The 26,753-nt window shown below is 46.1% G+C and overlaps 1 protein-coding gene and 3 non-coding genes across 5 annotated transcripts in view; 2 read left to right on the forward strand and 2 right to left on the reverse strand.

The window, feature by feature from the left end:
- The first annotated feature begins 66 nt into the window (after positions 1 to 66).
- On the forward strand, positions 67 to 153 carry TRNASTOP-UCA (transfer RNA opal suppressor (anticodon UCA)). The gene has a single exon. It is a non-coding gene; the product is annotated as a tRNA-Sec (tRNA).
- Positions 154 to 2,547: 2,394 nt separating this feature from the next.
- Positions 2,548 to 2,621, reverse strand: TRNAN-GUU (transfer RNA asparagine (anticodon GUU)). Its single transcript has one exon. It is a non-coding gene; the product is annotated as a tRNA-Asn (tRNA).
- A 655-nt stretch (positions 2,622 to 3,276) lies between these two features.
- Positions 3,277 to 3,490, forward strand: LOC139051108 (small nucleolar RNA U3). The gene has a single exon (XR_011509238.1). It is a non-coding gene; the product is annotated as a small nucleolar RNA U3 (small nucleolar RNA).
- A 6,895-nt stretch (positions 3,491 to 10,385) lies between these two features.
- Myo81F (Myosin 81F) overlaps positions 10,386 to 26,753 on the reverse strand; it is a 128,520-nt gene continuing 112,152 nt past the window's right edge. The window contains exons 41-44 of one of the 2 annotated variants that reach the window (XM_070527328.1): positions 26,338 to 26,509; positions 24,575 to 24,658; positions 23,261 to 23,336; positions 10,386 to 21,494 (exon numbers count right to left, since the gene is read on the reverse strand). In XM_070527328.1, the coding sequence (XP_070383429.1) occupies positions 20,800 to 21,494; positions 23,261 to 23,336; positions 24,575 to 24,658; positions 26,338 to 26,509 (1,027 nt within the window). In that variant the 3' untranslated portion in view covers positions 10,386 to 20,799. Of the gene's footprint in view, positions 21,495 to 23,260; positions 23,381 to 24,574; positions 24,659 to 26,337; positions 26,510 to 26,753 lie in introns of both variants that reach the window. The other variant, XM_070527329.1, reaches the window with a different exon arrangement.

Raw genomic sequence — 26,753 nt, forward strand, 5'->3', positions numbered from 1 at the left:
ACCACCAGTACCGTTGGTGCGTTTGTGTATTATGGGTATATAAGACAGATCAAATTAACGATGTATGCCCAGACGAGCCTCGGTGGTCCGGGGTGCGGGCTTCAAACCCGTAGCTGATTGACGTCAGAGTGGTTCGATTCCACCTTCTGGGCGTTTCCTTTTGCCGCTGCGTGAGACTAACTGACACTATCTGACAACGGCACTATGGGAGAAAGTAGCAGTGCTCTCTTTTGTTTTTTTCACTTACGAGTCTCAGTCGACATCTCGGTTCTGAAGTAGAACGGCAGACTGGGCAGTTCTCGGCTTTCCGTAGTGTTTAAATATGTATATCGGTCCCATAGTTCAATTCAGAAACGTTATGTTCAGACTACAATTCTAGTTCACTGTAGTTCAGACCACCGAGTTTGACTTAATTACGAGAAACTACTAAATACTGAACAGTGATTACTCACAGTATATATGCATTCATAACTTCCTAAATTATACGTGTTCTTGCGTGGCACTGGCAGCTAGTGCAGACAGTTACGCACTCTTTTTTATGTGCGTACTTAATAATGCATAGAGCTCTGGGCAGTTCATTTTGTTTACTAAAACCATTGCTACCGCACTAAAAACGCAAAAACACGCATATTTCAGGTGTAGGTGTGAGTACGTACGTACTAGCTTTGAGTAATACTACAGTATTTAGTTGTTTCTCCTATTAGTTAAGTCTTAACCACGGTGGCCTGAACAGCTAGATCAGTGGTCTCTCTTCTAAAGGTAAAGGAATCGCACGACTATTTGCAGCGATGCCGGAGGTCGAAGATATTCTGTGAATTGAATTAAGTGAACCTGTATGCTAAGGTGCTGCTACCTACATCCTACGGGAACAAACAGCGGCCACGAGGAGGTTGGGTTGAGGAGCGATCTTCCCGTCCCAGCAACAGATGGGACCACTGGGTCGCGCGCAAAGACCCAGAATAAATGTCTTGTAGCGATACATATATTTAAGTGTTGAAATTTCGCGCGGTGCAGGATATATGTAATATGTGCGGCCTATTACATATACGCTGCAGAGGAGTCGTAATTCACGGTCATGCGATAAACAAAAAGAGCGCCAGTATATTGAGGTTCTGTTCTGCAACGCACATGACGACCAATAACGGACACGCGTGTTTTGTGGATATACGCGCGTCCACGAACGAGTGTTAGCTTTGCAACACGTACTGTGCAGGGTTCTGCATATTTCGCTGCGCCTGTTCGAAAAAGCATTTTACGCCCACCGCTCCATTCGCCTAGCTCAAATTTTACAGAAATATCGCATTTTGGAGTCTACGTCATTTAGCATAACACTTGGCACAGTTAATCGCCTGATTTTTAAGGCAAAAGTGCAAATTAACGTGCACTTACGGGAATGCGAGTTGCTCTACCAATGGCGCAAGCTTAAACTTGTATTGCCGCCTACCGGCAGCTGCAGAAAGTAGCATTTCAGGAAGCGCTTCAGCGCGTTCCAGGCATGGTTCCAGGAGAGAGCAACACGTGGCAGCCATCCCTGAAGCGTCGCTTTCTGCAGCTGCCGGCAGATGGCAAAACAAGTTTAAGCTCGCATTCCCATTAGTGCAGGCAAATTCGCACTCATTTCTTTAAAACCAGGCCAATAACTATGCCAAGTGCTATACTAAACAATCTAGACTCCAAAATGCGATCTTTCTGCAAAATTTGAGCAAGGACAGTGCAGCGGTGAGCGCAAAATCTTTTTTCAAGCAGGCGCAGCGAAATATGTAGGACCCTGACATGTTTTGAGTAGTTCGACGGAATGCCGTCTGGTCAGGTAAAAGCATTGTTAGGAAATGAAACGGGTCACTGTCCAAGGTCTAAATGTCACGAGGTAAACTGGGACATGTCACGAGATGAACTGGGACAATGCGCGTATCGTGGCCACAGAGAAAAACTAGACAACGAGGCCCAATCTCGAATCACTATAATAATTCAAACGACAAATAAGAGGATCAATAGATCGTCCGGCACTCTAAAACTCGTGTACTCCCAAACTTTGCGTCGTGTGCTGAACGCTATTTAATAACCTTGTACATAGCCGACATATTCCATTGTGAACAAGGGATCCGTATACGGATTCCGAAGCGTCATTTTATTTTGATTTTGGCCTTGGTCAGTGACCTGCTTCATTTCCTAACTACCACTCGTGTTCTATCGCGCAAAGGCATCGCCGCGAAACTAAACATTCAGCTGACGCATATCAGTGGTTATGGGCACGTCAGGCGTGGCGTACAACCACCCGTTTAGGTTCTTACATGCTTTTTAAGCTTTAATACTTCTTTAATAGTTTGCGTAACAGCGGTATGTGCTGTTGCAGACGCGTCAAAAATGAGAGAAAAAAAAGACAGACGAAGGTACGGAGAGTACAGAACCTTTTTTCCAGTCCCACAAAGCTCGAACAGAACACAAGGCTCACTTGTAAAAGAGCGTCGAGGATAAACAGCAGAAGTGCGAGCTGCACATGATGTTTAAGTAGAAATATTAAGATTACTAAAAAAAAAAAGTTCCTGCCGCCCCCGGGAGGGCTCGAACCTCCAACCTTTCGGTTAACAGCCGAACGCGCTAGCCGATTGCGCCACGGAGGCAGGACGTCCAGAGCGAGTTAACAGGCCATGGAATTCGCGTAGTCGCATTGCTGCCTGCTGCAACATTTTGCGCGTTGGTTTTTTGAGGCACGTTCGCAATAGCTATGCTTCATGCGTCGTGCAACATAATTAGGTGGGCAAACGTTTCGACTAACCGCAGGTTGCGTCCAAACGTCGTCGCTTGACACCGAAGGGGACTAATAACTACTGCGACGGGCATCGATATACCCGCCAACGAAACCGAAGTTCGTAAGACTGCGTTCTCAGCTCTCGGTGCCAGATTTTCACTTCACGCTTGGGAAAAAATAGGCAAGAACGAAGTATCCCAACAACTCTCGGACTTTAGACGGAAGAGTTTTTGTTTACGACCGTCGTTGCTTCGGCGATATACCACCGCCATTTCAATCTCGACTTGTAGAGAGCGTCGCGCGCAAGGTTGGTTTCACCGTTTGCGAAACATTTTAAGTAACTCTTTCTAGAAGCATTACTGAGGATAAAAGACATGTGCTACCGATGACGGAGTAATGTGAAATTCAGAGATATTCACGCAGATCTTGTGAAAAATTACATTGTTCTTGAGAAGAAAAAGCTTCAAAACTTGTGCAACGTGGTCGCATAGTTTAGGTGGGGTGCTGTCGACTGAGGGGTGTGGGTTAAGATCGTGCTTCATAGGATCATTTCTATAGTACGATCGCCGAGACGCATCCGCGATCTCGGAACACACTCGACCACGATGAGGAGTCGAGGGTCTCCGCCTGAGCGCGAAGCCGGCATCGGAAGTCAGGGTTCCGACCCGGGTTCCTGCCATTGATGACCGTTCCCTTCGGCTCGTGTGGCCGAAGGGAGGGCGGTGACCCAGTCTGAGTGGCCGGGTACATTTTTAAAGAATGCCAAAGAAAGAATTCGTGTAATAAGGAATTTAAGGCGGTGTCATAGATGACCATTCGAATATCATGGCGGTGAGGGGTTATGTGTCGTGCCAATTGCATGCATGCTTCGTACATCATTTACAGCGCTTTGCATGCTGTGTAGTATTCTATGCGAAGGCTTCGTTGCCCTGTGTAAGAAGGACCGTTTTGTGGTGTGAGGTCGGTCATAGGAGCGCGGGCAGTAACGACGTAACGATATACAAAACTCGGATTTGTTCACGCACTACGAAGCTTTATTTGCTGTTCCACGGACCAGAGCGGACGTTATTTTTTGATCGGGTAGAGTGTTCGAAGACTCAGTAGCCCTGGGGTAAAGTGGACCGTCTTGTGATGTGTGGTCACTAGGAGCGGGTACAGAAATGACGTAACCAAATACAAAACTCGCATTTGCTCACGCACTACGAAGCTTTAGTTGCTGTCCCACGGTCTATTCTTGCAATCGCGCTCGCTGCACATTCGTAGTGGCGCCCTTCGTTTCGAACGCTACGAGGTTAGTTACTCCAAGGTAGTGGCCATGGGGTAGGGCTGTGCAGCGCCGGCTCGGGTGGATGCTGGTCGCGTCGTCTGCTCCAATTGCATGGATGGATGGATGGATGGCGGCTATACCCTTTGTAACGGGCGGCGGCTGGCGCCACCTAGCCTTTTGTCCCCCCCCCCCCTCCTATTTTATTATTATTCTTTTTTTGCCCAACCTAGTTTTTACTCCCCTCCCCCCCCCCAAGATAACTATCTAAAACAGTAGAGGAAACATTTTGTCCCCGATTTATGTTATTATCTATCCCTTGACTTCCTCCACCAATCCTCTAGCCTCCCCTTCGTTACTGCCACTCTTTTCTCATCTATTTGCCCTCGTTCCCCGGGAAAACCTAATGCCCCTTCCATATCTGCCTCTGTTCCCCCTGCCTGGGTCGGGCGAAGGGCTGTGCATCTCAGCACTATATGTTCGTTATGTTCAGTGGTCTCCATTTCTGCTCCAGACGCCCCTGTTGGTGGCAGTGGGGCCCCTTCGTTTTTAACGCTCCGAGGTTTAAAGTTACTCGGAGGTGGTGGCGATGGGGTAGGGCTGTGCAGCGCCGACTCGGACGGCTGAGGTGGCCCGGGTAGATGCTGGTGTGCTGGCCGTATCGTCTGCTCCAATTGTAGTCGCAGACGCGCCTGCTGGTGGCACCACCCGAGACTACCCTGCACCGCTCAAGCCCGCCGCTCTCGTAGATGGTCGGTGCTCCTGCCTCAATCTCTTGCGCGCCCTATGGAGACGGACGCGTTCTCTCGTGCTCAGAGGGGATGGGCGGGGGATTGTTCTGTCTCGCTGCCCGAACTTTTTCAGGCCATTTCTGCACCCTACGGGTGGAACGCGGGGGCGCCGTGTATCCGAGCAACCGCCAAACTCTTGCAACAAGTTACGCGCTTGTAAAGCCCTATCTATAACTCCCGATGAGCACTGGTGTGAGTGGGATGGATCATGCCTACTAGGGCAGACTGAACTCCCTCAAAGCGATCACTCCTGCTCGGATCAACAAACGTACTGTCGAGCTTACCTCCGTGACAGCGTTGTCAGATAGCTTATAAACATAAAGAACAGCCAACGCCGTGGATGCCAAGGCCCTCCCATAACACGTGATCAACTTCTGCTTCACGACGTCAAGGCACAGTCACCCCCACCGGAAACGAAACCGAAACTGGCTGTAGAAGAGCTATGACAACATCTGGGGCTCTCTGAGTCTTGCCAGAATTTTTAAAAAGTTTTTTTAGGAACTTCATTTTACGCAAAAAAAGAACTGAAAGGTTCAAAATTTTGTTTCAATAGTCGTTGGCATCCTCTTAACTAGTAACATTGTAAAAGCTTCAGCGCCTCGCAGAATCAGCTGCTTCTCAAGAGAGAGATAGAGGAAAGGGGAAAGGCAGGGAGGTTAACCAGAGGGGAAGATCCGGTTTGCTACCCTACGCTGGGGAAAGAGGGGAGGGGGAGGTAGAGTGATAACAAAGTAAAGATAAAGAAAGGAGCACAGACATACAATCACAGTTGGTCAAAGCTGCTTCTCAATGTGTGTGCTGTAAAAGATATGTTCGACAAATATGTATGTGAATGATATGTCATGCTGCCTTGAACTGTAGGGGCGCAGAGGCTCTGTCAGGCATTTTGCCTTTACCTCTGCCCCCTACACGGAGAGAATCCGTGAAACAAACAATAAAGAAAGAAAGAAAGTTCAGCGTATAGCCTCGCAATAAATTCGAAGGCATTATTTGAAAGAATATTATTGCGGGATGCTGAGCTTCTGGTTCACTCCCAGCTACGTCGCCCGAGTTTCGATGGAGGCGAAATGTAAAAACACCCGTGTACTTAGATTTAGGTACACGTTAAAAAAACCCCAGGTGGTCAAAATTAATCGGGAGACCTTCACTACGGCGTGCCTCATGATCAGATCGTGGTTCTGGGACGTAGAACTCGAGAATTCTTTTTTTTTTCTGAGTGTTACGAAATGAGTGCGAGATACAATTGGAGTAGCAAACGATAATCAGCCGAAAGTACTAGTTCGAGAGGAGTGCAGTCACTCTAAAAGGTATTTAAACTCACAAAGTCAATTTTTTATAAGCTGAGTTTCATACTTTCATACAGCTGACGCCAGCATGTCAAACTTAGGCTTAAGTTTCATTGGGGATAACTCAGCAAACTAATTACATATTGAGATAATTATCGTGCTAGCTCATTTTTATCTTAAAAAGTTACCGCTAAAACTATTTAACCTTACAAAGCCCAACGTATAATTTTTTATAAGCTTAGTTTGATACCTGGTTTCAGGGCGGGAAACTTACCTTTGAGCCCATAATTGGTTCACTGACACGCTGGTACGAAGTTTCTAGTGCGCATATAGCTCAGCAAACCAACGACCAATGAGGATCATTACTGTACACCTCATTTAAGTTAGATAAGATTAACCGTATTTTTTTGTACGAACGTACCTCCATACGTGGCCAAGCTTCCTTTTATGAAAGAGACAGATAAAAGTACACCAATAAATTTCACAAGCTGTTTATTAAGTATATATTTATATATATATATAATTATCAAAACACCATTTTCTTCCATAACGGTGCAAATCTTCACTTGACTAGGTTGAACTGTTCACCAAACCACAGGTCTTGTACACAGTCATTTTTTTTTTGTGTCTTCCACCGTTCCCACAAGTACATGTGACAATGTTTGGCATGCAGTGTACAATTGCTTCGCGCTTGTTCTTACTTTTTTTTTTGTAGCATGTTTCTTGTTGTTCCTTCAGTTGGGAGAAAAATAGACACTGAACAAACAAACAAAAACAATTCGAAAGAAACAGTCGCAGCTTCCTTGGAAAAAAAAAGAAGAAAACTGCGCAATATTCTGTACAATTTCACACTTACGAACGGTCACGTGATCGACACCAGCGACGTAAAAGCGTTTGTACGCCACGTAAACCACATTGCAGCCACCACAGCAGACACAATACTTATTCCTTAATGCGACGATGTAAATAACTGCTAGCCTTACAGCAGGGACACGTTATTCGTGAACATCCGTGTGTTGCACGGCAATTCAGATTTCCGTTCCTTTCGTTTTCACTAAATGGGAGAGTGCGTCAGACTGCTTTCTTCGCGTTGATCAAGGATTTGGCGTTGGCTTGGGCGTTACTGCAATACAAGTCTACAAAAAGCCAGGCTCTGCGTGTTCAGAGTGTTAGGAAGCAGCGCAAATTATTGGGGAACGAGACGTACAGGACACGTCCTCGGGCCACACCTCATCCCTGTCTATAACCCTTGCCCAATTTTCCCCATTTGCAAACTCAGTGGGCCAGCTAGCTTAAACATCGAGCGATGCGCGATTACTCTGTGGCCCTCCCGAATGTCCCCTCCCTTTTTTCCCTTTCTTTTGCGCGTGTACAAGGCGGTGCATTATAAAGGGGAGCATGCCTCCCTAACAGTGACCCTCCAATATTACAATTTCCCGTTCAAGGAACAAAGCTGACCTTGCATTTATGTCGAACGTTATAGAAGAGATGTTTGACGAGGCCGACCGTTCAAGACGAAAAAAAAAGAAAGATATATTTGGTATATGTATTAAGGATGCCAGGTTCTAACTCCGACCCCGGAAGTACCCGTTGGCTGAATGCTAACGCGGTGTTCTCCTCCTTCACATTGCACTTCCGGTTTGTTGTATTTCCGGTTCGGTATGTGACCTTGTTACTCTCTGACACGCGTTCCGGAAGTGAGCGAGTCCTGCTCGCAGCAGGCATTCGCCGAGCGAACTCGACTACACAGCACCAGTACGAGCGAGCAGCGACAAAAAAAAAAGTTCGACAGTATAGCAGCACCACCTATTATTTGTGAGCAATCATTCAAACCAAAGCGGGGCCGCCGTGCAGAGAAACGGTTGCACTATAGCCTCCTCTTCGAGGCGTAAAGTCCCTTATACTTCGTAAAGTAGCGCCACGTTTTGAAGAATGCCGCCTCCTCCTCGCGCGCCTGGCTGAGGCCGACGCCGCGTCGCTATTGGCCTAATAGCATCACGTGGGCCCTCGCGCCGTGCATCAGCGCCATTTTTGCTCGAGAAGCGTCTACGGAGTGGCGAGGAGCGCATGTTGGCGCCGTTGCTACGCTCGAGCAGTGTAGGCGGCGCCACGGTCAAAGAGAGAGTGTGAAAGGGAGAAGAAGCGAGGAGGAGTGAAGGCGGAGGGGTAGAGTGTCGCTACTTTACGAAGTTTAAGGGATTTAACGAGGCGCGGTTGAAAACGCCTGTTGCTGGAAGAGCGAAACTTTGGGCCGGAGGTAGCCCCAGTCTCCGCGCGAGCCAGTGAATTAACCTCTCGGAATTACTGCCATCGGAGCGTTAAAGATAAAGCGTACAAACGAACACGGTGAATTACACTACTCAAGCGCACACTTACCAGCTGTTTTATTGCGGTGAAAAGGGTAACTTAACGGCCACAAGTAATGACGTCTGCGCATACGTGAACCACTCTGCGCACGCGTGAACCACCAGACGTCACTGCCCTACTAGCTATGCAGCATGCCGCGATCTTGCGCGCATACGTTTTCCTCGATAACAAGGATGTTTAATAATGGTAATCTCCTCTTCCTGATTGTGTTTCCGACGATGATACCATAAAGAGAGCTAATTCCGAACGCCAAAATATGTCCTGTCATAAAATATTCTGTGCACGATAAAAATATATCAGGATCAATTCATTAGATGTGTCCTTTGGCTGAGTCCACTGCGTAGTAATTACGGCAGTGGCATTTTATCGTTCACTGGAATAAAACGGTTGGCAGTCGAGAGTTTGTGTTTTGCGCTTAACTGTTGGTGTTTATGCGAGGTTTAGTTTCTTCGCTCTAATGCGAGCAATACGAATGCTTATAATCAGCTAGCCCGACGGAATAAGTTCTCCCAGAAACGCTCGTCGATGCGCATAACATAGCTTTACGACCGGTGGCTGTTAACACTTTGCAAGAGGCTGTGGAGAGAAGGCCACCTCCGCGTCACGCGTCTGTCTTCAAGATGGGGGCTATAGTTTCGTTTTTCCGCAAGACGGCCCAGAGTCCGGCCGCTCTGCAGTTGCGCGCAGGCGCAGAACAGTACGGAAATTATCAAATCTCTCTCCCCGGCAATTAGGAAAACAGAGCAACGTGACAGACATACACGTCGATGCAGGCTGACAGCCAGCGTATAGGGAGCCGATTCGCGACTACACGGAAGGCATCTGCGATTTAGCAAACAAGTCTTCGTAGAAATGTGCTTTCGCACAGAGTGGACACGGAATTACGGTGACTGCATATAACCAGAGAAATTTAGGACGTGTTTCTCGAAATTGGTGATAAGCAGTGGCGTAGCTAGGTCGTCTGGCACCCGGGGCCCATAGGTCTTCTGTCACCCCCCCCCCCCCTCCCCGGGTGTAGCCCGCGGAAAGAGGGGTGTCTTCAGACGTATGAGGTATATGACATCCACCCCCCCTCCCCCACCGCTGGCCCCTTGCACCCGGGGCCCACGGCACCCCCCCTCCCCCTGTTGCTACGCCACTGGTGATAAGCACATGCTTTCTGCTAAAAGGATGCTACTTCATCGCTTATCGATATCAATTTTGCGTAAATGGAACGTTTTCACTAAAGTGAATACGAATAGCAAAGTTGTTCAGTGAATCTTTGCCAATCAGATAACCTCGCCCTGCAATAAGTAATGTCCGCTTGTTGAAGCAATCCGGCTTCTGTGATGTAAATGCGCTATCTAGCAGAAGAAATATTTAGTGGGTGTGTTCCCACTAAAAAATTATCGCATGTTACTGAACTTTGCGATAGTGTCGCTAATTTCGACGTGTGACCGATCTACAGCGCTGCGACTCTGCTGTGGGCACTGACGAGGCCATTATGATTGACGCCGTTTGACGCAATATCTCTATGTACTGTTCTGCGCCTACACGATAAGAGCAAGCGTAGATAGCGCACTACGTGACAGTTCTAGAACACTAGGGACACCACAATGGCGCGGTATGCCTACAGTACAACATCGCAAAAGAAAAACAAACAAGAAAATCTGAGCGATTAGCAATGCAATGCCAAAACCTTCCCAGATGCTACACGTGACCGTCTATCAATGAGCTTCGGCGACACTTTTTTTTTCTCTGTGACCAAGCTACAAACACAATACAACGAAATAATAATAAAGAGACACTACTACGCACAAATGTCTAAAGAAGATTGAAAAGACAATAAAGAAAAATTCGAAATCATATTGAACAGCGACAACTTGTCAAAAATAGATTAAGTATCTATGGCGCAATAACTTAAGGTATAGTTGCGAATTTACAACCGGCGTCAAAATTTTACGGATCACGTGATCCGAGAAAGAAAAAGCTGAATATTTCAGCAGCCTGGGCACATGACCTATTATACGGACCTCGAGCCTGTACTAGCATATGCCAACCCCATGATGTTGTACGGTCACAAACTGCACTGGAATTCGTTTTCTCTGATCTTGCATCCGCAAAATTCTGACGCCGACTGTACGTAAAACTGGCGTAAGAGACACAAGGACAATCGAACAAAGGATAAACCTGCATAATAAGATCGCTGGCCAACAGCTTTTCATTGGATGATAAACACTCCTCCTACAAACAAAGCCAACTGCAAGTATACCCACAGCCGCACACTGAGCAAGATTGCATAAAGTCTTCCGGGAGAGGCTTCACTCGTTCAAACCGGTCCCGAAGAACGCAGCTTGTTAGTATCCACGTACCATAGGCATAAATTGAAACGCGAACGGAGAATAACTGATCAGAACGCATGTTAGGTTTAATCGCTCTGCAGATTTTTCCTTAGCATAAAGTAGTTCTGACTCTTGTACGTTTAAGTGCCAGAATTAAGCCACTGTTACAAATGCAGGTGAACGTTGAAACGGAACACCGCATTAATAGTAGTTTCGAAATCATTCACGTTTGAATTTATGCTGATAATACGTACAGCCACGAACAAAGCGTGACCCTCGCACAAGCGTTCGACATAAGCGCCCCCTACCGCATTTGTCATTGCGCGCACAGTGATAAAACACACAGTAAACAGTAAACAGCGGTTTGGTGACGATGCCATAGCAAGCACAGTGCGTCACTAACATTTTGCACATCCAGAGCGGAACGACGCAGTTTGAGCTGTTGTCGCTTAGGTGCAACCCTTCTAACACCGTTGAAGAAATATACCGGTGGCGTGACTCTAGCGTCCGTCGTCAGGTTTGTTATGCGCAGTCAAGTTTTTCTTTGGTCAACGAGCAAAACGTCTCGTGCATTTTCGAGCCACAAATTGAAGATCGGAGCGTGAAGAACGGAACACTCCAAACTCGACAGCGGCACCGCCATGTATGGTCTCGAGGCAAAATGCAGATCATTTGGGGTTTCCAAGATGGCGCTCTAAAGAAAATAGACTTCAAGCAGCCCCCTACCCGAAACTACTCAGAGCGCCCCCGCTGTCAGGTGACGTAACGCTCCGCGTCGCGCGAAATTTTGGTGGCAATCGATTGCGTTGGTTTCAACAGCGGAGAAACAGGAGGGAACGAAGAAGCAGACGACAAACAACACTGTGTGTTGTCCACATTACGAGGCCTGCAACAAATGTCGTCTGCACCGTGTCGTCTGTACTGTGCGTCGTCCCTTTTTACCTTCCGTTCCATTTCGGCACTGTTTCAATTTTAGGTACACGCAACCAACCAGTAACTCTTCATGTTTCTTTGAAAAAGTGCAGCCAATCACGCTTCAAATATGGCGGCCGCATGCTCTGTTCAGTTATAATTCAATGTGACGGCGCTAAAGCGTTGCCGTGTTACGAACAGAAACAAATACATATCGCACCTAAGCACAAATACCGCATAAAGTTTTTGTTTTTTTAAGAACTGCGCATAAAACCCTGCTGACAGCTGCTAAAGCGCTAAAGTTTGCGTTGCACGAAAAAAAGAAATGCCTACACGTGAGTATCAGTGCATCTGTGGCCGTTTCGAATACATTCAACTTCATCTACGTCGGGAGCGGGTTCTCGATAGACAACGCGACAATAAATATGATATCGAAGTTTAGGTGTATCATTATATTGTCGTGTACCGTTGCCGCTTCAATACTAGTAGTTATGTACAGAAGAATAAGAAAGAAAACATCAACAACCATGTCAAAGCTCTTCGTAAAAAGTCGTGAACACATTTTGTTTCTTTCACCAGACCAAAGTGAGCATGCTTTTGTCAAATATATACTGCAGCATCCGACACCAGTTCAACTCTCGACACTTCCCGGTACCCTTCTCCCCGTCGCACTTTGACGAAATTGGTGCTTTCTGTTCTTTTTTTACAATAAAAAGCGTGAGTATTTCTTTCGTATTCCGTCGTTTGCAAAAACACGACACGGAACTTATCTGTGACACCGAACTTTTCTGTGACAGCAAACGAGAGCTGATTTGCAGAGACGTAGTCGTGCATTCGTGCTGTTCTAGACCCGGTTTTCCCAACTCCCAAACACCGCACGACGAATGTTTTTTTTTTTTTGCTCGTGTGCTCAGTGAAAGAGGACAGAATAAATATATGTACAACAACTAACACAGGATTTTTACATGTGTTTCCTCTAGATCCCATTTTTTAAATAAGAGAATGGTACAGCAGGCGTCGTTACCACCGAAACTGGAAGTTGATGTAACTGAGATACTACACTGCGCACAGTAATAGTTATGGCAAACTACGGGTTAGTAGGGGTAGTTAGCTGCCAAAGAGGCCAGCAGCTGTCACAGAACCCAAGCAGCACAGGGTAATCGAAGTGTTTGTAACTATAGGGCGCATTAACTTCACGTTTTTAACCAGGCGCCAGATGGCGTCAAAGGAAGCACGCGTAGAACGTAAGCCTAATGAAAAAAACACAAAACACGATACTTAAACCAGTGCTGCACGTTCTACCACTGAAATAATATTCTCCTAGTTACCGTAGTTGACGATCCTCAAATAAATAATTTAAAAAGTGGCTAAATAAGAAAACAATGCAATTTGATTTTTAAAAAGCCCCCAGTATAGTCATTAATCAACACAGCCGCTAAACAAGAATATACTGGGTCATATACATTTAATTAATTGCATACTGGTTTGCCATGCATCAGAAACCAAGGAAGGCCAGACAAAAGGCTTGAATGAACGTCTGATTAAGGCCAGCCAACCATATACCAAAAACAATAAAAAGACAACTTGTAGCTATTTGCAAGCACGACCTAATGAATGTGCAAATGTAGCAGAATAAACAATAGGAAAATTAAACACCCCACAGTAATACACAGAAAAACACACAGGAAAAGACCATATCGTTGGACCCATTTAGTTTCAATATTTCTGTTACTTTACAGGGTTAAAAAAATGGCCGATGTAACGTCTCTTTTAGCGAAATATTAATTCACGGGGCTACCACACAAGCGGCGCAGATAGGAATAGATGGAAAATACGCCCAGAAAAAGCATCTTGACAATCTGTCAGGTGTGCAGTAATTCTTTTCAAAAGAAAAGTGTTGCCAATAGGGCGCCTGTTTCAATGAAACAATTTAGTCAATGAAAAATTTCGCGTCTATGGGAGCTTCAGTACAAACGAGTAGTTTCAATTCATCGAGCACGACTCTATAATCTCACAATTAAAACACTTCAAAATGTATTTCTGTGACCTCCCTGGTTATGACACTGCGTGGTCTCTTCAGCGGCTTACGCCCACACACAGAGGACATTAACCAATAATTAACTCTGACGAGAAATGCGTATCGGAGGCCCGAGGGAGGCATACAAAACACACGCACACTGAAAGCATTTTCTTATCATTATTTTATCTAGCGTACGGTTCCGATAGTGCGCACAACGACATACGACAACAGGTAGCGCGATAAGTGTCAGGCGACAGTGACGTCACACAGGTGCTTCGTGCGGGAGCTACGCGCTATCTTGCTTCGCCGAAGCGACTCACTCACAACAACAGTCCTGATAAGAAAATACTGCGGATTTGAAGATGAAAAAAAAAAAACACTCGAGATAACGATACAATCGCGACGCTACACGAATATTCTAAAATTCCGCGGGGTAACTGGAGAGGGTGAACGTTGGATCGAGCATGGAACAGGAGTGAAGCAACTCTCGTGGATACATCTATCACGAAAATAAATTCCGGCATTCTGCAACGGAAGAGATTTACTCGTACGACGAATCCGTCGACTACAACGAAACACCCAGACGTAGATCTTCGTATAAATAAAACGGCGCGGTTAGTGTAAAGTTATATCTGCGAGTATATACTGCACATCCCACCTGGAAGCCTTTATGTACGCATTCGCTTCTATAGTTAAACTTTTCTAGAAGCAGTTTCTTGGTTGTGTCATGCAGGAAATGGGCGTACGGGGTAACTGAATTTCAATCGAATGGCGGCAAGAAATATCACATCTGTTCCATCAAAACCAAGAAGAATAAAACGCCGTCTAAATTTCTTGGGAGTTTTTCCTTCGAGCCATCTAATGACAAAGCTAGAATAAGTGCATTTATATTAAAACCGAAGACAAAAAGAGTTCAGTCTCACAACCTTTCGACACATAAGCTGTGGCACTGGAATGTATATAATCATCTTACGGATCAAACATCAAACATCGCGGATAAATACTTGGCATATGTCGTTTTTTTTTAATTTCTTGGTGAGTAAATGTTGTGTTGATATGCTCGGAAGGGAAAAAAGATGGATACTATACAGGTTGTTATTCGCGCAGCACCTCCTGTAAGACTTGAGCAATAAATCATTCGTTAATGGCTTCGGTCTGCCAAAAGCTGATCTCCCCAGCGTCGGAAAGACTGACGTGCAAGCTACGAGTATATATCGTGGTGAAGACAGAAAAAGAAGTCTGCCCTTGCAAAGTTGGACGCTGCACTAAAATAACGATAATGCTCGCAGAGATGCAGATGAATAATCTTAATATCGAGAACTGACATGCACTTAAGGACTTTCGTTCCGAGTATTTCGGTTTCACGGGTGTTTGACAAATTGTTGCACGAAGACCTACACGAACACTGCTGACCCACTTCATATTCACTGAATAGCAGGGTTTGTCGCTTTTAGGACAGATGCCAAAAAAGCAAAGCTTTTTGCATTTGAACGATACTTCTCGTACTATTTAAAATTTGCAAACAATAATTGAAGATGTACAACGTGGCAGCGTGAGGTCTGTAGAATGTATACTGCAGTTTATCTGTATCTTACATATGCGTGAGTATAAGGGGAATCTAGGAAATTCCATACCTTCCATATGCTGTGAGACATCTCAAATGGTTCTACGTAAAATTCATCACCGGACATCATTCGGTGAGTTCTACATGTTCGGTACGAACCCAATGTCCATTTAACGAACGTAAGAAAGAGACAAACGCACCCTAAATCTTGTGAATTGATTGATAGTCAACTAAAATGTAACATATTAGTGTACATTGTACTTGTACGCCCCTAAATACGCACACTAGTACACTAGACTTGGAGAAACGAAATGACAAAGAAGGGTAAACAATTATTTCGAAAATGTTTTCCATCGTCACTTTCAATACCTAAGCGTAAAGCGTTGTAAGACTGACTTGAGGAGATAAAAGGTACAGAGCAAAGCTGTTGGAACTTCTTGTGCGACGAGTTCTCACATCGCCGCACAAAAATAGAAATGTGACCGTAGATGTCCGAGTTAGGTGCAGTGCGGGGTATAACTTCTGATGACACAATGATCGAAAATACTGCGTACCAACGTGCCTGGTTGCATCAAGCTGTTCGTAACCCCGTGGACACCGGGAAAATAACGGACAAAAGTATATAGAGTCATACAAGGTGCGCCACCTAGTTGCACGAAGCTGAACCAAGAGGAATTGCAGCAGGTTATAGTTTTGGTGCTTGCCAGTGCTGTACGCTCAGCCGTAAGGTTGAACTAGACACATCACGCTTAGCCTTGCCAGACTGGTGCGGAGTCAAGCAAATGAAGACCTGTACGAGTAACTGGACACTTTGCCTACGAGCTTTTGCTCATTTGTCCAAACGTGTGTGCAGTTTTCGAGTTGTGTTCACGTTTCCACTATTCAAGTCCGCGTGTCCCGTAATTTGGCGCAATGTCGATGAGATATTTCTTTTTTTGGCACAGTTATTGATTCGAAGGTTTAAATCTCCGCCGTCCTTGAGTAATTGTAAGATGACGCGTAATGAAATTATGCTACGACGATGTGACACCGCGAAGTCCGTCATGAAAAAAATGCATCAAACCTACCGCATGCATGAGACTATACAACTAAACTATACATAGCTAAGGGCTACCCACAAGAAGACGAGTATACTTGGTGCAGAAAACAATCTACCGGAACACCGCAAGATGACTGCCCTACAAAATGAAATGTAATCTCCCCTCCCCTCGCCCGCACTTGCACAACCGTAAACTGCGAAATAATTCGCGACCTTCGCTACGACTCCGCCCAAAGTCAGAAAGCTGAACATGAACCTAGAGTGTTACAGCTGGAGAAACGCCCTGGAACTTCTAACGAAACCAGCGTATCGCGTGTCCGAGGACAGCTCTGCGCAACGCTGTTCCTCACTCCTACTAGCCGGTACTGCAATGGCGTCGTATAGAAAATGAAACCACAAGACTCGTAGCTATACGCTTACAAAAGCGTTCGACGGCGTTCCAGAGATTATCCTACTGATTCGGACATTTAGAAACTCCACTGAATGTGCACGCTGAAGACTTTTCTAAGGTGCTCTCGAGAGAGAGCCGTCACTGTTTGCGCTTTGTGAGTCACTGCCATGTGCTACGTACTGTGCTGATATGAAAATCTAATTCTCCCACTTCTGTGTCATCGTTTATTACTTCAAGCCAGCGAGACACCGCTAAATATTGAATACGCCGCGTACAAGAATTGGGTGCGATTGCTTGAACGAACTGGCACCACCGGACAGCCTCAAGAAATGTCGCAACTTTGAATCTTTCTCGCAAAGAACAAACATTCCTGCAGGCGGATGATCGAACGCAGCTATACCAGAAGGTGACGCCAACAGGCGCGCTGTTCAGTTCAGTTTGCTTTCACAAAGGTCAACGTTATACATGGAATTAGACCAAGACATTATCTACGTTTCAAACGTTGCGGTGGCTAGTTTGTTCGAGCAACCTTGCACGCAAGTCTCGTCTACGGTTGGGTTCAATGTGGCAGAGAACACTTGGTGTTCCGGCAGAGAAATACTCGTGCAAATCCCGGCTACACTTGCGGGGTGAGTCAGCAGTATAGCTACATGTTCGAAATGGAACATTACACCGAGTATTGCACCTACCGGAAACAAAGCCCATCTATTCAAACTCGAATACCAAAAAATGGCGACTTCAACTATACGTTCCCTCGACTTTTGAAGATTGTTCACTGTTTAATGGCTTTTACGACCATCATTACACAAGAACTTTGTTCATTACACCATAAAGACGTGGTCACGGGTATATGGGATGAATCTGTCTTTCAGTGGTATGGCTGAAGAAAGTAATGTTACCCGAAAATTGCACTCTGCGGACCTGACAGCTTTCTGGTCATTTTAGCACGTCAACTACGTCACCAGCAATCTGATAATTTTCTACTCAGAGCCACATTGAAATCTTGACACAAGCACCAGTGGCGTACTTAATGTGCGCAGCAACTCCAAGCTCCGGGCGCCAGCTTTTACAACACTACGAATAAAAACTAAGAAAAAGCAGCGTTAGCCACAACTTGTAGCCATATTTGCGACTCACCCCACAGACGACAATTAGGCAATACGCTATTGCATTCAACAACCAACTGCTTAATAAAGCTTTTTTTGCCTTCTCTTTTTGTTACGTACATGACGTGTTCCCTGTCATATTGAACCAGGTTGAACATGCCTTCTGGCGAGAGGCTCTAACTGCAGGGCAAGTTGCCATTCTCATCGTTCATAAAAGTAAAAAAAAGCAATTACTCGCAATTAGCGTACTATTTACATTTCGACGCACTCTTGGTTGAGAAGCACTTGCCAAGAAAGTTGAGCCACCAAGAGATAGCAATGCGCTCACAAATTTCCGTGCAGAAGAGCACTTTCGTCCCAGGAACGTAGGAAATACCTTAAGGTTAGTGCAACGAGAAAGTAAGCCGTTTGGCCTTTCTCCGTTCGGGCACCATCCCTATATTTTAAAACCTATGTGTATATGCATTCCAGACTTCTACATGGATGCTTCTTGAGCATAAAATTTGCAGTGGCAGTCACGTGCTAGTTGAAATAAGAAACAATTATTCGAGGCTAAATACGGCTGCGGAATTAGTGACTGAAAAAAGAAAGATACATCTAAACAGCGGGACTTCCAGTTTTGCGCTGTTGTGAACTACGTTTACCTAAGGACGCACAAGAAGGGATGAGTGTGAAAAGGCTTGAGATGAAAAATAATTTTGCACGACGGGGCACATCTGAAAAAAAAAAAAACGAGACTAGAAGAAAAATTTTTTTTGAATAGAAAGTTCCTCTACTGAGCTGTTGCTATGGAAACCACGACGTGAAAGAGAAACTTTAGAAGGACAACTTTTCGTTCTTGTGGCACAAAATTATTCGGCGATGTTGTGTGTGTAGCTTGAGGAAGATCGGATGGTCGGGTCTTTTTATCTGGAGTATCTTTAGTTGATATTGTCCTACAAGATTAAAAAATAATTCAATTCCCCTTTCATTTGGAAGTATGCGGTACAGAATTCTGGCCCCACTCAATTCTACTGACTTGAGAGTTGACACGCTCCAAGCGGCAAAGCGCAGAAGCAAAGCCTTTATAACGCGTGAGCCACGAACGATATAACGTCACCCCAACACGAGCTAAACTGTAAAATATCTTAGACGATGCTGTGCAACAGAGTAAATGTTTTTTTCACATGTGTGGAAGTTCATTTTGTAGGGCAGTGAAAGTTTTTTGCGCCTTCTGTCAGGTCGACCATTTGAAACGTCATGCTGGCATGACGTGCGCCTATAGTACCTTTAGTAAAAGGCTTGTTGATATTCGAATGACTGTGTGTACAAGGGTAACTTTTCCGGAGCTCGACTTCAGCGATGTTTCTTTTGGAGACGCAGTAGAGGCAGGCATGTAACTCGCAATTAATCGCCGTTACCTCTGAACACCTGTGCAGCTGATACACTTAGCAGCTTCCCCTCACCCACGATGATCAAGAACGCTGACTGATTTCTGATCACAGAAACTCAGTGCCACGCGTTTTCTTCAGAAGGTATATTTAAAAAGTCTCGTTATCTTGGAGTTCCGATTACGAAGTTGTGACCTCCGCATACGTCCTGTGGGAATGGTCCTCGAGACCCTTTACAACTGGATGGCAGCAGTGGAATCGACCAACGCCTCATAACTGGTGGCAGCGGTGGGGTGGACCAGCACTTACATCTAACTGAATGTCAGTGCTAGGATCGACCGATTACTATACTGCGCAAGCGCTGTACGGGGTGTGTTATGTATCTGTTCGGGGCTCGTCTCACTGGAGATAAAACAGTTGTCACTCGAAACTTAAGCCTAGCGTATGTGCTACAGTTACCTTACGTGCAGTGCCAAAACGTGGCTAGGAGTAGTAGCTCCGATGTCATCTTCTGATGTGTTTAAAGCGAAAGTTGTTTGCAACGTAAAACGTGCACTCGCAAGCAAACGTTTGCAGACCAACAGTGCCACGAAAAGAATATTTTTGCTTCGTAGCCTGGCTACATTGACTAAAATCAAGTGGTACAGGCTAAATGTCCGCATTATACCTATGCAATGTCTTTCAGGAGTTTCAGGTTGCAGAGTAATACTTGGAAAAAATATTTTACCGATTCTGTCGACTCCAAACTTTTACTTGCCAGTGTACATAGTGTCGTTATACGACTCTTCTCGAAGAAAATTATGAGCAAGACATTCATCGTATCAGTATTTCATCACAAGTTTTTAGGCCATGACGTAAGCAGAAAACAGTCAAACATCGAAGTATGTGCGTGCGCTACTATCCTATGACGTCACCAAAAGTAGTACTCAAAAGAGTCGAATTCCACCAGGCAGCAGACTCTTAATTTCCTGCTCTGACTGGACATAAGGGGGGGGGGGGTCTAACTAACTACGCCCTTTCTGATTGGCTGAAACGCAAACACTGCAGAATTCGACAGTAACATCTCGGCATGAGGATAGCAGCAGCACGTCAAACCAAAACTCTCAACGTGAACCATTGAAGTCGATCGAGTGGAATTTGAACATAAATTTCCCTTTCGTCAAGACATGCGCCATACCCTCGACGGCATATTTGGACGCGCACTCAAACTGAAACGAGAGGATCCAGCGCCGCCACAGCAACAAAAGTAGTGACAAATGACTCTGCGTCACATATCCTCATAACCAATGATCTCGTATGATCGTATGAGATGGCATACGGAACACATATGGTTGGTTAAACGAGATTACTGGACATGCGGTATATATGGCATATCAGATTTCATTGGCAGGGCTAGATCCAGTAACGTGCAATGACCTCAGAGATCGCGGACACATGCAGCCCTCTCCCGGATCTCAGAGGTGCGCGCTCAGACATTTTCTCCCGCACCCGAAGCCGCTGCGCATTCCTTCTGCTACGGTTCCACTGAAAGGCATGTTACTTCCGACGAGAAGATAGGTACGTAGTTCGAATCCCTCGCGGTTATGTCCTGGGAGTTTTCTTTTTTGCGCTTCTTCCGCTCAGAGACAGAAATCTACTTCACTTTTTTCCCGCATCTGACCTAAACTAACCCCACGATTACACCTATTTACACATCTCGCAGGGTGTGTCGTATCCCCCCTAGGTCCTAGGTACCCATAGGTACTCCCACAGGTCAGCCCACAGGGCATGCCCGATTCGCGATTTTTGCGAGCCAGCCACGGTGGCTTGTGCTTGAGGTGTTTCCGTAAACCGGAGCCCCCCTCCGACGACCCGAAGTCGGGGACTGACCGGGTTTTTTTCTTTACACAGCACCGCAACGACATAGAAATCGGCGTCTCGCCCGCTCTTTGGAATCGTAGCCAACTGAATTCGTTGGAAACTGAGCAGTTTTGCGCGCAGTAGTACACATATGTATATACGCCGAACTGCTTGCTTGTGGCTCTGAAATTGCTTAGACAAAATCCTCGCCGACTAGCAATGGCGGAGGCGGTTTGTAGAGGATGCTGACTGGCCGGGTAGCCACGGGCGGTGGCGGCGGCGGTGGCGGTGGCGGCGGCTCCGACCCCTGCGGAGTCGCGTCCTGCTGCTGGGTGGCACCGCCCGGCCCTTCCTGGGCGGCGGCGGCGCTCGCATCGGCACTGATATGCGGCGTGTGCCACATTCTCTCGGTGGGCTTTCGCTTCATCTGGAGCACGTTCGTGTAGTCTTTGATGAGGCCGGCGATCTGCAACGCCTGCAAAGTGGAAGTCGGTTACACGCGAGCCCAAATCATGTTAAGAGCAAGGCATATCGTATTGGAGGGGGGTGACCACATCCTCCTATGTAGTACTGATGTGCCTGCCACATAAACCACGCATTGCTGTAGTCTCTGAGGGCGCCACTCACGCGGGGCGAGAATAAGCTCATTTGAGGTAGCGTATAATGACAAAACCTTGGCTGCGATTCTGGGCACTGTCGAATTCAGCAATTTATCAGCTCTGAATGGCCCAGAAGGCTGCTACGGCTTCTCTGATTGGTTCAAGATGCCACCATTACAGAACTTACCAATCTGGCGGAATTCGACAATGCCCGGAATAGAACGCCTTGCCAGTGACAGCTAGCACATCTAAATAAGAGCATAGAGTTTGCTATTAAAATCACAGGAGGGGACTGTGGTGCTGTGATCAGTTACTTATCGTGGGAATGACGGGTATAATAGATGGATTTGTCTAATAATTCTGTTTGTGGATTCAGAAGTTCTTGTCACGTTATTATTACCCTTCAGCTTTCTAAATTTCCAAGCAACCATGTTTTTCTTCGCTTTCTATACGCATGAATGCATTCGCAATAAATGTAAATTGTTGCGGTCGTGTTTGTTTCCTTTCTTGTTCCGCCCTCGCGCAGTTCACCCAGAAGCTAATTGCTGTATCTATAACACGACGATTTTCTGAAAATGGCCGATTTACCAAGTCGCAGAGCCGTTCGAAACCACAAGGATGAAGTTTAGGCAAAATCCGTGTACTACACAGCATTCCCGTGCTGGCTCAACCGTCTCGTAGGATAGATGGACGGATGTTATGAGCGTCCCCTTTGGAACGGGGCGGTGGGTTGCGCCACCAAACTCTTGCTATTACACGGCCTAATGTCCTACCTAGGTTAAAAAAAGTAAAGAAAAAAAAAACCCAATATGAACTCCCACAACCAAATTTTCTGACCACCTATTGCGAACTTTGCTTTTGTACGTCTCCGTTTTTGTCGTTTCCCTACTTTTCTTCCAAGAATCTTCCAATCGCCTCTTACTAATCCCTATTGCGGACATGTTTGCTTTTCCCCTGCTCTCGCTGAACCCAAGGGCTTCAAGGAGGCCAGTGGTGCCTAAATCGACCGAGACTAGCGCCAGACACTAGCGTAGACACTAGCGTCAGAGCTCCCTCTAGTGAATTCTGTAGGAAACTTTATGATGGCAGCAAAGGGACGGAGCCAGCGCACGGCAAAAGTTGTCTGCGCTCTAGCAATGAGAGAGATAAGATGCATGGCAATGTCGCAGTGGGCCATTGGCCCACACGCTTTTCGGGGTTAGGGCAGGCATTGTAAAAGTATAGGCCATGGCATCTCCGCCTCTTTAACTTTCCGCCGTCTTGGCGACACTTCATACGCTTTAGACGATGTAAGGCACACAGGTAACATTATTGGGATACCTGCTATTGGTGGAATGGCCAAATTGTAAGCTGCGCTTCGATTTCAATGAAATTTCTTGATTTTCAGGCAGTATTTGTAAAATAGTTTGAGGCATTATTCAACTTGCTACAATCAGTATCAAATTTTGCTTTCGCTCTATGATGCAACAAACTTCATTGGAATCGATCCAGTGCAGCTGTCGTAATGACAGAATTTCCGCATTTCTCATACCTCCGTTATAGAGATGGCCCCGTCTCAAATTTATAAGCCGAGAATCGAGACATTCATGGCGCACACACGACGTGTGACAGTGTCACAAGGGAAGTCTGACAGTGTGCATACCTGATTGGTAGTGAATATGTACTTGGCACCCTTCTTGCCACCTCCAGTGACAATCATGAGACTGTTCAGGGATGGGCTGTAGTTTATGATGCTCTCGTATTCACAGGCACACAATACATTCTGAAAGACAAAAAAAGAAGTCGAGACCTTAGAACAGGACACGGAAAGAGTGTCTCGTAGAGACTTAAAACTGTTCGAAGTCTCTCGGATACTTACACGATAAGGTATCACATACATGCTGAAATGTTTATGATTATTTTAACACTGCTCGCATAGTGCTTATACAGATCACATGGAACCTAAATATAAATATTAGGTTCAGCTGTACTAGCAAACTGCGCTTGCGGAATAGCAAAACGTCCATAGCCTTGGCAAATCAGAACATATAAAAAATACGGAAGACAGGTGGCGACGTCGTGCTGAAGTTCCTGAACCAGCTCGTCGTGACGTCACACGGCTTTCGACAGCAACCATGCGCTCTCTTCAGCGGTAAAAGAGATTACACTGCACTCTAAAGGAACCAAAGACTCGACCTAAAGCGTTCCGAGAACTCTACCAGCAGCCAAAACAACAAAACCGCCCAAACACAACGCCTTGAAATCTGTGACGTCACAATGACGTACATGTGCCGAGGTCTTGGACGCGAATCTATAAATTATAATTTATAAATTTATAAATTTCCACATCAAATGAACAAAACTAGGGTTTCGAAACAGTACTTTAAGAAAGTGCTTTTTTCCTCGTTCGCTGCTGCCAGGTAACCAAGCCATCAATTCAGTGCACTTTTTTCCCACATCCCACTGATGTGTGTCCAGCACAAGTCCATTCCACTACATATCAACATTCTCTCTCTCTCTACCCCTCTCTTTGCGCACAGCCTGAGATTGGAATAACGTTCCTTCTAACATAGCCCTCGTCACCGACATTTCTCGTTTCGAAACAAAGTCGCGCCACCCTCACCCCGACCCGCCGTTCTTTTTCTTTGCGGACCACCCCTCATGTGATGTCCCGATTCTCGGGACATTTGAGCTATCATGAATGAATGAATGAATGAATGAATGAATGAATGAATGAATGAATGAATGAATGAATGAATGAATCAGTCTAGATAACTGAAGTACTGCTTTTCAGTGTTCGTTTGAGAAATGTTATCCAGTTTATTTATTTATGTACAGTACCCTCAAAGTATACATTATAGAGGAGAGAGGCTACATAAAGGAGGTTAATATGAGATTATACAGAAAAGGCACAGTATAAATAACAATGAAAAATTATGCTTTTCATTGAGAACCATCGCGAAGATGTCGTTCTCACCCTGGTGCGCAGTTCAAGCAAGTGTACGCCTGCCTGGTCCACAGCGAACCACAGTGTCTTGGGCCAGGACGATGTGTAGGATTGCTGGAAGTAAGTGAAATAAAAAGAAAATAAGACCGATACAGGACCACGAGCTCGGTAGTCTATGGTTCATCCTCTGAGATCGAAACAGCACGCACGCGCGTGTTTATAATGCGCCGCGGTTATAAACAGAAACGGCTGAGCGAAGCGGCCTCTAAACTGCCCGAACACTGACAGGTTCACGGGCATGCATTTGCGACTTACGGACGCCCATGCATTTAATCACTGAAGCTATATCGCCAAAGCTAGATGGTAAAGCTTCTCACAACCTTCGATTCACCACCACCACCATCCACGACGCAATCAATGTACATCGCAGAACAAAGGCCCTCGGCCTCGAGATGTTTTCAACTACCCCGCTTTGCATCAACTGAAACCACTGTGCCCCCTGCAAAACTTTTTTCTATCCCGTGAATCCACCGAATATTTTGCTTCCCTGCAGTGTATTTGCCATCGCTCCAAAGTTATTCCGTTATTAATAGGCCGCTGGTGATCTGTAGTCATCTTAAAGTCATACTGCAACGACATTTTGGATCGCGTAAAGAAAGCCTAGTTTGAGATATTTAAGGAACCTATTCCGTTAGTAATATAGACCCCTGGTCATCTGCCTCTTAAAGAAATACTTCAACGAAACTTTGGATCGCGTAAAAACCTTAGTTTAAGAATCTCATCAAATTCAGCGCAGTGGTTTCCGAGAAAAACGATTTTCCCTTTCCCACCTATGTAGATGCAAGCCGGCGAGCTCGACCTTCCTCTTAAAGGCGGTTAACGGAAAAACTACGCAACTACAAGTTCCGCTGTTTTGTCTAGATTGCTTTGATGGTATTACACTACTAATTTATAACAAATTTAGCCAAAAGTGAAATTTTGTTGCAGTTGGCCTTAAATATAAACTGCTTTAGGTGAAACCTATGAAGAATTCAGCACGAGCTCCGCCCACAAAACCGCACTGAAACTGTCCCCTGTGCCTCTCTCTGCGATCGAAAACGAGGCTTCCGAGAGACGCCCACACGGTGGTAGGCGGGATTTGAAAGTTCGCCTCTACCGTGACGTCACAGATGGCACATCTGTAATAGTTTTCCTAGGGTTGGGCAGCAATGTACATCTTTTCCGAAGAGCAACGAGCTGGGCGAGTTGGTATCAGTTTGTTTTACGAAAAAGGCGCGTGCAACGAGGGACGAGGCGAGAAAGTAAAACAGTACACGCGCCTTCTTGCCTTTGTTCCTCGTCGTACAATCCCTTCCCTAAATTTAGAGGTCTGCCTCGGCATACCTAGGTTGTCGCCAACTGTAGAGATCCCTTCTGAGCTAGCTATACTCGCTAGGATTGTAGCGTTGAACGCTGCTGCAGGGGTCAGCTTCCAATGGCTGCCTGTCCGGACTAGAAAGCCGTTAGCGCCTTCTGCTGGGCAGCAGTTCTGACTGACGCCCTTGTAAGGCGATCCGGGGAGATACCACGTGACGGCGTTTGATCACGAGATTCGCGACAGGGTGCCGTTCTGTTGACCCTTCGACTGCACTCCTATCCGCATCAAGACTGAACAGCAGAACTTTTTGTTGGGCTAGTTGGTGCATATTACTGAAGTACTATAGCGCCGAACGTCTGTTGGGCGCTATAGTACTACAGTAAGACTGAACAGACTGTGGCCGCGTTCGGACAGAAGACGCCCACGTGACACTGACCGTGACCTCGAAGATGGTGGCCCGGTGCAGGGGCCACGACTGGAGCAAGGCGAGGAAGGCGCGTTTGCTCTCCTGCACATTCATGCCGGCCAAAGCCTGGTGCTGCGTCACCACGTGGTCGGCCGATATCATTTTGAGCAGCCGCATCGGAAGACACTGGGCCATCACTTTTCTGCAAGCAGAGACAAAGAAAGATTCACGTCCAGTCGTTTGGGCGTAGCCACCGCTTCGGTCTCAGTGGTCGTGAAATCTCGCCAGCGCTCCGTGATTCCACGTTATAATGAAAATCTGCACTTCTCGTTGTTTATCCGGTCACTAGGTACAGGCGTCAAGCCTTCACTTCGCAGCAACAGTCGCGACCAGAAGTTCGAGCAAAACCTTCCCGTCTCACGACCGTCTCTTTCGCATTCACATAA

The sequence above is a fragment of the Dermacentor albipictus genome, chromosome 10 (genome assembly GCF_038994185.2).
Source record: "Dermacentor albipictus isolate Rhodes 1998 colony chromosome 10, USDA_Dalb.pri_finalv2, whole genome shotgun sequence".
NCBI classification, from domain to species: domain Eukaryota; kingdom Metazoa; phylum Arthropoda; class Arachnida; order Ixodida; family Ixodidae; genus Dermacentor; species Dermacentor albipictus.